General features: G+C 36.6%; 1 protein-coding gene across 1 annotated transcript; it reads right to left on the bottom strand.

Moving 5' to 3' along the window:
• Nucleotides 1-292: 292 nt before the first annotated feature.
• On the bottom strand, nt 293-6,571 carry LOC149556816 (zinc finger CCCH domain-containing protein 30-like). Its single transcript, XM_089831369.1, has 2 exons — nt 6,486-6,571; nt 293-3,152 (listed from the first exon to the last, which is right to left on the bottom strand). Exon 2 carries the CDS (start codon nt 3,110-3,112, stop codon nt 809-811), a length of 2,304 nt encoding a protein of 767 aa, XP_089687495.1. The 5' UTR covers nt 3,113-3,152; nt 6,486-6,571; the 3' UTR covers nt 293-808.
• Nucleotides 6,572-10,688: the final 4,117 nt, after the last annotated feature.

Genomic DNA, 10,688 nt, shown 5'->3' with positions numbered 1-10,688 from the left:
ATGATGAAGCAAGCTACATCGATCCAACTTGCATAATACCTTGTATAGGACACCCTCAAACTAACATATGACTTGTAAGCACCCTTTTTGAATGATTTGTTAGAATGGACATTCAACATCAAAATCTGCAGGATCCAAGTTCCTTGATTTGATTATTACCTCCCTAAGCACAATCCCTCAGGATAGTTAATGTGAACCAAATTGTAGTATTAGATCCAAAGCCCATATGGACTAAACTTGTATGTTAACTAATGTAATAATATTCTTACTTGATGCGATAAAGACAGTAGTCTAGAATAACAGATATTCATACTCTGATTTGGCTAAAAGTATTACATGTCATAAGTTGGCAAAGGATGCCAACTTTAGAATATACAGCTCTGGTCATCTTCTTAGTAACTGCAACAATTTATCAAGTGACGGGGTTCAGCCAAAACTTGCTGCATAAAAGTCTGACCCTATTTGAATTGATTTCATGAATTAATTAAAACAGTAACACTGGAATATTCACTTTTCCTTCCAATGTTTTACATGAATGAAATGCCAAAAAGATTTCTGCAGTCAGTTGAGCGATAAACTGTATGTTTTGCCCAAGTAGACCTTGGACAAAGGGATATTATTGTTTGAATAATCTTGTTGACTTGTGAGGCTTATCTTCCGTAGCTTCTTTATCAGCTAACTTACAGGATATAGTCTCTAAGCAGCAATAAACCAGATACTTCCTGGTCTAGAATGTGGATCTTGTACTAAAATAATAACAAAATGAACAGAAAGGAGATTCACTGAGATTTTGCCAATATCAGAAATGTTAAGCTACCATCTGCTGATCCAGATGCAGTTGCTCCATCCACGCACTCAAAACTGTACGATCAATGCTATCTGCCTTTCTGTTTTTCAATGCTTGTAGCCGGCTTACTGAAATGTGCCCCTCCACATCATCAACTGGCATTTCTTTTACCAAGTTTTGAACCCAGGATAAATCTGCTTCAACTGAGCTACGAGGACCAAAGGAAAATGACTTCCTGAATTTCCTCAGGTCTTCACCTTGAACACCCCAATCTACTTTACCTGTTGGAGAACCCCAATCTGCCAATGCTGCAGAAGGCACACTTGCACTTAAGTTACGTGAGCTTTTGCTCCGGCTATCACTCTGCATAAATGCAGAAGATCTTGAAACTGTAGAAGCCAGCAAAGCTGATGATAAAGCAAACCCAGTAGAGTTGTGTTGTTCCAAATCCACACCCAGAGATGACCTATAAGATGATTGAACAGGGGAGTGGAAATTGCTGGGGCTCTGAGGTCCCACAGGACCTTGTTGCATCTGAGAAAACTGATTACCAATTGATGTCTGAGAATGACTTGGAAGTTGAGAATGGCATTGTAATATATTCTGGGATTGCATCTGTGAGCATGACTGAGCAAGAGCAGAAGATTCAAGGCCTGATTTTCTTGGAGATGACATCTCAGAAGCAAACAAATCTTCAAGATTAGTTGGAGCAACACTATTGCCAGACTTGTATTTTGCAGATCTAAATGAAGTGTTCCCAACAGCGGCAGCAGAACTCATCCTAGATTGAGTAGAAAGAGGAAGCTCACTTATAAGCTGCCCTTCATAATCGGAACAGCTGCTCAATCCCTCAACAGCCATGTCTCTGGCACTAAGTGATGCTCTAAGACGACTAGCTTGAAGACTACCACCAGGAAGGTGCAATGTTGGCACATTAGACTGTTGCCAGGCTTTACTCATTGTTGAATAAACAGACGAGTTTGCAGATGATGATGATGGAGACATAGGAGGTGTGGTAAATCCCCCTGTTGGTGGATTTGAAGGCAAAGCTGCAGACATCTTTAACATGGAAGATGGTGAACTTAGCATGATAGGACTCATGGTTGAATTCATATCCAATGAAGCAGCAACTTGAGGTGAGTGCACAGTTGACCCTGTTATGACGGATAAGGGGCGCAACTCTTCGGGCCTATGTGCAAAAAAGCAAACTCTTCTTTTACATTTTGTTTCATCTTTGCATAGTCGTGTTCGATATTGAGCAGGATGCAACCAACACTCAAAAACACCATGTGCATATTCACACCCATCACCACGCCTGCAAGACCCTTTGCGAAACTCCAGGCAAGGAACACAGGTATAGTGATACTTTCGAGGGTCTCGTCTTCTGGCATTTTCTCCAGGATGTGCAAAAGGGCACTCAGTCCAGACATGAGAATAAGCTCTTGAACAAGGCTTCACTTTGAAAGAATACATTCGAAATTCATCAGTACTGTACATGTCATTCTTTATATCAGGAAAAGATGGATCTACAGGGTACTCTTTCTTATCATTACTGACTACACAACCCTTTGATGCCTCAGGAAGCTTTAAAGATGTGGAAAAATATTTAGAGCTCAGTTCTTTTGGAGACAGAGAAAGAGGAGGCAAAGAACCTAAACTATTTGGCCCTCCTCCATGTGAGTCTGGGTAAGTGTCAGATCCAATATAAGACAAAGATGAGCCATTGTGACTTGGTATCTTCATGAAAGAACTTGCCTGGCATCCTGAACTTAACAGAAATTCCAGCATAGCCCTCCCATTAGAAAGCTTTGGGGAAGCCATTATTTCATCCACGGGCCTCTTTCCATTAGCATCCAAATGATTAACATCAGCACCTGACTGAAGCAATAACTTCACAGCTTCAATGGCAAAACTGGACCCTCCAGCAGCAGCACAATGTAAAGCAGTGTCTTTTCCTGATCCACATTCTAAGTTGACATCTATTCCACACATTGCATAGGCAGATAATATGTAGTTCAATACATCTATGCTACCATAAAGGGCAGCAATCATCAAAGGTGTCCTTTGCTCTAAACACATCTGTTTGGAACCATTTTGCCTCCCATACCAGAAGCTAATCTCATCAATTGCCGATCCATCTTCCTCAACAGCTTGCTTAAATCCTATCAGGTCATTACTTGCAGCTAATTCAAGAAGAATTGAGAAATGTATGCCCGCCCCTTGAAATTTGCACTGTTGGTTCTCAAATGTAACAGTTGTTTCATGACCACCATGAAAATCAACTGCTGTGCTGTGTGGCTTGGAATGCTCTGAGCCTCCACACATACTTTCTCACAATTGACGTACTGGAAAATGATTCCAAGACCTATATAGAACATCAAAGTTGCAAACATCTTAGAAAGCATATTTTGAGATAACAGAATAGTAGGGTGATAGCTAGATTAGACAACTGCTATCTGATATCCCTGTAAAAGCATAAAGAAAATTCACCTCTAAAAACAGAAGCCAGTTTCTATCTTCAATGCTTAAAGCTTAACAAAAATAAAATTATGTAGGATTAAGAGAACAAACATCCGCAAAGAAGAACAGAAAATATTACCGAGGAAACCATCATATGACTTGCCAAAAAGTCCATCTATTAGACTTAAGATGCATGTAGACATAGACACAAGTTAACAGTCAAAAAGAGTGATATTGCTTAGAATTAAGTCAACCCATTATACCAATCCATAGAACATTGTTATAAAAAAATTGACAATGCAAACATAAGAACTCGCAAAGGAATTTGAGGCTTATTTCCGACTATGGTATCAAATATCACAAAAAAAAACAAGAGCAAGTCATAAACATCATTAAAAGAACATGACAAGCTGCAGGATAATCCAATAACAAACCCAAACTAAGAAAATGATTGACAGTTCAAAGATAAAACTATAATCTTTGTCCAACAATTACAATAACATTTAGTGAGTGTGTATTTGTCAAAAAGTCCACAGGGCTTTTGGGGGAGAACCCTGCTTGTATGCATACAAACTGCTTAATGAAAGATTGGTGATTCCTGAGCAACAAAATATGTTCTTTAAAAGATCTTGAAGGCTTTGACATCTCCTTAGTTTAAGATAATCATAACATCCATATAAGACGAAAAGCGGGGTCATGCAGCACCACATAGAGATCACTTCAGTCAAGCAAATGATGGCTTGGATCAAACCAGAATAGCAAGATCATTTCAATGATCTCAATGGCAGTGATAAGGTAAAAAGTTGTCCATCATCAAAAGTTCATTTAGAAGCCCAATAGCACATTCCCATTTTTTGAGTTGGATATTGATCAACTAAACAACAATATTCACAAATTGAGCACAACAGGGGGTCATCTGTAGATTCTTGGGTATTCAATTATCCGTAGAGAATCTGTACTACTAAACCAAGAATCAATATCAACAAATGTTTCAGGGGAGCTCATAACTTTACAAGAATGCCAGCCTTTTCATTAAGTACTGACACACTTCAAACTTAAAAATAAAATGTCCCGATACAAATAGTTCTGCATAGATTATAGTTAGCTTATCTATTCAAAATGGTTGGTGAATTCATTATTAACATCTGTACCTCCCTTTTTCGGGAAATCAGATCCAGATTGACCTTTGCCCATGTGCCATAAGCATTACCCTTAAAGCAACCAAAGGACGCACTACATTAAAGGAAGATGACGGAAAGGATAGTGCTTGTGAAGTCAATCTGGACAACAAGACCCTTCTACATATTGCTTTACCTTTAAGAATTTTTTTAAGGAAATACATCTTAAATCTGCCAAAAACCCTCACACAGAAGACATTCAAGATTCTTCTCCATTACTAACTTAAATGCCATATGGCAAGCTCAACCAAGTCTGTGTTGCATCTTCAACAGAACCATATGCTAAACGAATGAATAACAATGTTTTTAATCTCGTTCTAGTGAAATTATATGTAAACTTCAGTCGCCAGGAATCTCAGGTCTAGAGATAGGGTCTTGAATCCATAGAAAAAACTCCAGATGACTATATTCAGGTGTAATAGGTGTAATGTAACCACTGCTTACAATCACTTCTATACCCTATTTCTAAATGATGTTCATGTTCCTGTGCTTGCCCCTGTTCCTATGCAAGCTCCTCATGTCTACTGTTGAGTATGCTATTACTAATTTTGGATTAATTGAGTTTATCTCTTAACAGCCCAACCAGGCCAGCAAACTACTTTTTCGCTAATTACAAAAGATTGGTAGGTTAAAAAGTCCCTGCCAATGGACACACAAACATTCACCAACAAAAGTTTGCCCTGATTGACAAGCTCCAATGAGAAAGTCAACCACATAACAAATATCACAGCCTCCAGCTCAAGATGTGAAAGACTAAGCAGATAATGGGTATCAAGTTACTTACTGCAAAAATATCACAATAGGCACCTTCGGTTGCACAAGCCAAAATGAAAAACCCCTTAAGCATGGTTCAAAAAGTCATACTAAGTAAAACTCAGCAGACCCAATTTATACTTGGACCCAGTAACTCATATAATCTTAGCAAATTAAAAAATAAAGAAATTCATTAACTGGCAGAAACTTTTGACTTTGAGTACTCACCAAAATTTACCAAGGCTTACCAAAACTTGGCCAAAAGAGTAAATGGGTGATTTTCCCAGTTGCCAAAATAACTTATGCACTCAGTAAGTTTTTGATCTATGCCTGCAACTAGAATGTTGCAAAGACAACAGAATTTTATTCCATTCCCTGAGATAGTATCATTTCACAGCTGATGAAATAACATTTCACAATCTGCATGTCTCTACAAGATATTGAATGTTCACAAACCTCCATCTCTCAACCCTCAACTGATCTAAACCATTCCCAAAATTGACGCCCAGGCCATCAAACCTTGCAGAAGGTCTGGAAACAATCCTTGTACTGTTCAAGATTCAAGTAATTACTTGCTTACAAGAAAGAAGCTCCAAATTCTCCTCTCAATTCAAAGTATTTTTTGAGTTTTGTTAGAAAATAAAACTAAAGAGAAGAGTCAAATAAGTTGGTAGAGGGGGTAAAACTATGTGCTTCCAAGGTTCCAACGTTCTAAGGCAGATAAATCCTTATGGGGTCCTGCAGAGGAGGCTTTGGCTTCTCCTTTTACTCTGAATACTAGGATGCCAGATTATAACGAGTTTTTAACTGAAGAATAGGAGCCCCACATATGCAACGGCAAGCTTTTAAGTTGGTGCTGGAGGAGATACCTGAAAGTTTCCTCCTGTAAACTTTTAGGTTGTAAGTTCCAGCTTACTTGGACAATTTTTTTCATATTGTACTTATTTCTCATCTAAAATTCCTCACTTTCAACTTAAAATTTCTTCACAGAGATAGTTAGGAACACCCACTTTAGGAAGGCTCCAATTTTCTCAGAACCACCCTATAATAAATTTTACATTGGACCATAGCCTTAGCTTGTGGCAACTAAGCCTGAATTTACAGGAAACATCAATATTATGAAGTTAGAAATTCAAAATCTTTTATCATATAAGAGAGAGAATAAGAAAGGAACAAAATGAAAACAACTCAACCAGCGTTTTCCAGGACTGAAAATTGTGCCATGAAACCCTATTCCAAGCAACCCACATAGCTTAAAAAACCTAGTAAACAAGAAACAGAACAGAAGACAAAGGCAGAATACTCACCACTACCACTATTCCCCAGGGAAAGATCAGCAATTAATATACTTCGGTCCAATTATCGCTCTTCCGGCCTTTCACAGCTGCAGAGTATGAACATACATGTAAATGACTGCTTTTAAAACCGTCGGAACTCCTGGGAAGTCACCGTGAAGGGAGGAGGAATGTGTAAGGAAGTAGCCCCGGTCAACAAAGGAGGAGAAAGAGGCGGTCGACAACCATTTTTTTAACCAACGCCATTAAACAAGCGTACGGGCCCCCCAGTTCACTTTAATCCCTCCAATTACCATAAAAAACACAGAGCAATAGTGATTGTGATTGAAACAATCTAATGTCTAACTGGATTGGATTCAATTTCCCTGCAGCGCAAACAGTGCTCAACTTATTCCTTTTCCGCGTCCATTGCCGCCCCCACCAAGTACCATTGATGCTGAAATTAATAAAGTAGTGCGATAATCAAATTGCTTTCAAATGCGCTCTAATGATAGAAATTCAAAAAATCTGGACCGGAAGTGGGGCCCTGACAGCCCAGCCGAATGAAATCCAAATTAAAGCAAATTAAATGAGAAAGAATTCAACTGCAGATTTTGTTCACGCGGATTAAAAGGAAATGGGAAGATTCCTCCTCGAGAAAACAGTGGTAAGGATAAGGCATTAATAGGATGACAGGTGGAAAGATGTGCTTGTTGACTCACATGAAGGGAAAAAACATCATTTCTAATGCCGCCAATAGTTTAATTTACTTTCAAGGCGCCGGTCAAACCAGCATGCTATAGTCATGGTCAAAAATATGACTTTAATGTTCATCTAAATAGACTTCGCCTCTCTTATTAAAAACTATATTTTGGAAAAAATTCAACAAGCAACACCATCAAACGACTATTATTATTATTATTATACAAATATTCATTGAAATTATATATATATATAGACAATCATCCATATTGAGATGAAGTTTCTTGTAATAAATAAACTAATGGTAGGAAGAAAACAATCATTTTTCTTGGTCACTTGTTTTCCCTCATAAGACACTCTCAAGATGGTGTTGATTAATTGTTTGTAATGGTGTATAAGATTTTATATGTAAAGGTAACATGAGGGTCCTCTCTCTTTCTTTCTCTCTATACATATATATACACATATAATTAACAAATTTTGGGTGCAACCATTTCAATTTGGTAGAAAAACTCTTTTAGTTGAAATAAAAATTAACAAAGATATTATCTTCAAATTCATAAAATAATGTCCTATATGGCATTAGAATCTCGGGTTGCGAGGAAATTAACAACATCTTCCTAGCATAAGTCCCCAAGAAGGAAAATGTAGAAAAAATTAATGATCTTAGACTGATAGTTTGCATTGTGCAATACTAGATACAAGTCACTAAGACATGTGCTAATAGGCTTTAGAAACTACTTCCTCTTTTAATTAGCAAGGAATAGACTGACTGTGTCCCTAGCAAGTCTATATATGATGATGTTATTATAGCCTAAGAAGTCATTCACTCCATTCAAAAGAATGGAAATCCTAGTATTTTCATTAAGTTAGACATAAAAAAGGCCTATGATAAGGTAGATTGGTGTTTCCTTTCTAAATGTTTAGAGGTCTTTGGATTTGCTAAACCACGGATAAACTTGATCTTTGTTGGCAATTCGACTAAGGAGATATGTTAGGGTTGTCATTTATGGAAACATATATCTTACTTTGAGAAGGCAAAATAAAAGAATAATCTAAAGGCATAATAATTCAGAAAACTATTTAAGTACATATTAGTAGAACAGTGTACAGTTAGCCTAACTCATTTAACATAGTTCACTGGAGGCAATTAGGCTTATGTGCACTTATAAGAAGGAAGAACACAATGCATATGATACATGGTTAATAGCCCTTAAGAGACAGCTATGTGCAGACGAAGTTACTAAAATTTTACCAATAACAATTTACTAAGATAGAACAAAGTTAAAGGCAAAATAAAGGCATTTTGGTTAAGGAATTGTTTTGGTTCACCAAAACAATTACTTGAGAATGCTAGGACGACATCCTAGATGTTAACCCACATGTGACAAAAGATTTAGCAAAGTATCAAGCGGCAAGGCTGACACAATGAAAGAACTTGAGATAAAGGAAGAATATTTTGATTTAGTGAAGTATGGCATTATATTGTAATGATGCAATGTTTGAATGTGCACTTTCTATGATATGTATAGATGTCAATGTGATGCTAGTATAGAACAATATGGTTGTATGATCAGTTTTGAAGAAGGAAATAAAAGGTAGATCAAATATTAAAAATATCAACACTATATAAAGGTTTTTGTATCTATCTCTATTGATAGCATTGTAGAGTTGTAGTTGCATGCTTGAGCAATGGGGTCTTCTTACATACTTTTGTATCATAATGCCAACTCCTAATAGGGTTGAGGCTTCTAACAAGGACAAATACACTATACAGATGTAATAGACTCCTAACAGGGTTAATATCTTTCACATGATACTTTTGATTAGTGGATCATTTTGTGGGTACCATCCCCATTGAGGTTTTCCCTTGATCAAGGTTTCCATAGTTAACAATTAATGGTGTTATGACTTGCATTCTATTATGGTTAAGTTGACTTTTTAGTTTGTTCATATATCCAAGTTTAAATATTGCTAATAATATCCATAGTTGGGCAAAAGTTTGTGGAACATTGATCCCCCACCCCCTTAGTATTCCCTATTTCTAACAATCTTTGAGTACATTTCCTCTCCCAAAATGTCAATCTTGGTTAAGGGTGTACCTAAAGGTTTCTTTGGCACCTCTAGAGGCTTAAGGCAAGTGGGTCTAATGTAGTGCCTTTCCCATTTGACTTCTGTAAGTCATCCTGATGGATGCAACCTTGTTGATCTTTTGTTGTGATGGATCATGATTGTGCCCATGAGTGGTCTAGACCATAGAGGTGATTTGATTTTTTTTTTTTGTATCAGTTGCTTTGTTTATGCTTTGACTGACTTATGAGATTATGATGTAATTTATGGCTCACTGAGGTTTGTGCTAGTGGTTATTACGATCGATGTGGTATCATGATGTTGTTTCGTGATTACCCTGAGATGTGTGCAGAGATTGCAATGTGTACTATTACTGTGCTACATTGGACTAGGTTCCTGTAGCAATGGTTAGTCATGTTTCTGACTATGTTCGCTTATGTGTTTTATGTGACATTTGTTGTTGTTGTTGTTTAAACAACCATTATTAAATGCTTAAATAGTTAGAAATGGATTGTCCATGTTGGATTCATTTGTTCGTGTTGTGGATATTTACTTTGTTATATTATGATCCGAGAGATACTTGTTACTCATGTTATGTTTTACATTTGAGAGGACCTAAGGGTCAAATGTTATACCTTGATTTCAGTATCATAGATATTAGATTACTATGTTGCTCAGTTGATCGTATTGCATGGTGATGCCATTTTAAGATGACAATTGTTTTATGATGATATTCAATTATTTGGTATATGGACATATCTATAATTATGTTAGGTGATGGATTTAATGCTATGGTTATTTACTTCATTCCTACGTTATTATGCTTTATGCAAATATGAGTGATGTAATTAGATTATTTTAATATAATTAAATAAATGGTTAAATTGGGTGATTTAATGCATTTATTGCTTTGGCTATGTTATTATATGCAATTGCACTTGATCATGTTGTTTAGTGTGTAGGATTTATATCCTTGGTAGTGGCACATGGAGTTAGTGATTCAGTTATTCATATTTTACCAATGTCGTCCCTATATGGTCGAAGTATCTTTATTTTAATTGTTTAATGAATCCTTTTGGTGATAATTAAATCCAAACTCATTTGCATTATGTGATTAGACCAATAAGTGTGTCTAGGCATTTAGAGGTTTGCATTGTCGCAAAAGTTGTTAAGGAAATTTCTGTGTCTTTAGGTTTTTAGGATTTTTAATTTATTTATTTTAATTTCTTGCAGCTTTTCCATACATGAATTCCTATTTATAGGAATAACCTATTTTTGTTTGGGTCAATTCGAGGTTTAACTAGGTTGGCTAGTTATTTTTCCTAATCGATTATTCACTTGAAAAGTGAATAAGTATCCAAAAAGGAATTTAATTCTAGACTTCTCACTTTCGAATTAGAAAGTTGGAGAGTAAAACCCAAAATCCTCTTCATGAGGATTTACTCTTTTGTTCATTGTGGGAGC

Source organism: Cupressus sempervirens, chromosome 5, assembly GCF_028749045.1.
Source record: "Cupressus sempervirens isolate cs-2001-9-10 chromosome 5, ASM2874904v1, whole genome shotgun sequence".
In the NCBI taxonomy this organism is placed as follows: domain Eukaryota; kingdom Viridiplantae; phylum Streptophyta; class Pinopsida; order Cupressales; family Cupressaceae; genus Cupressus; species Cupressus sempervirens.
Note: the sequence above shows the minus strand (reverse complement) of the source record. Positions and strands in the feature narration are given on the sequence as shown.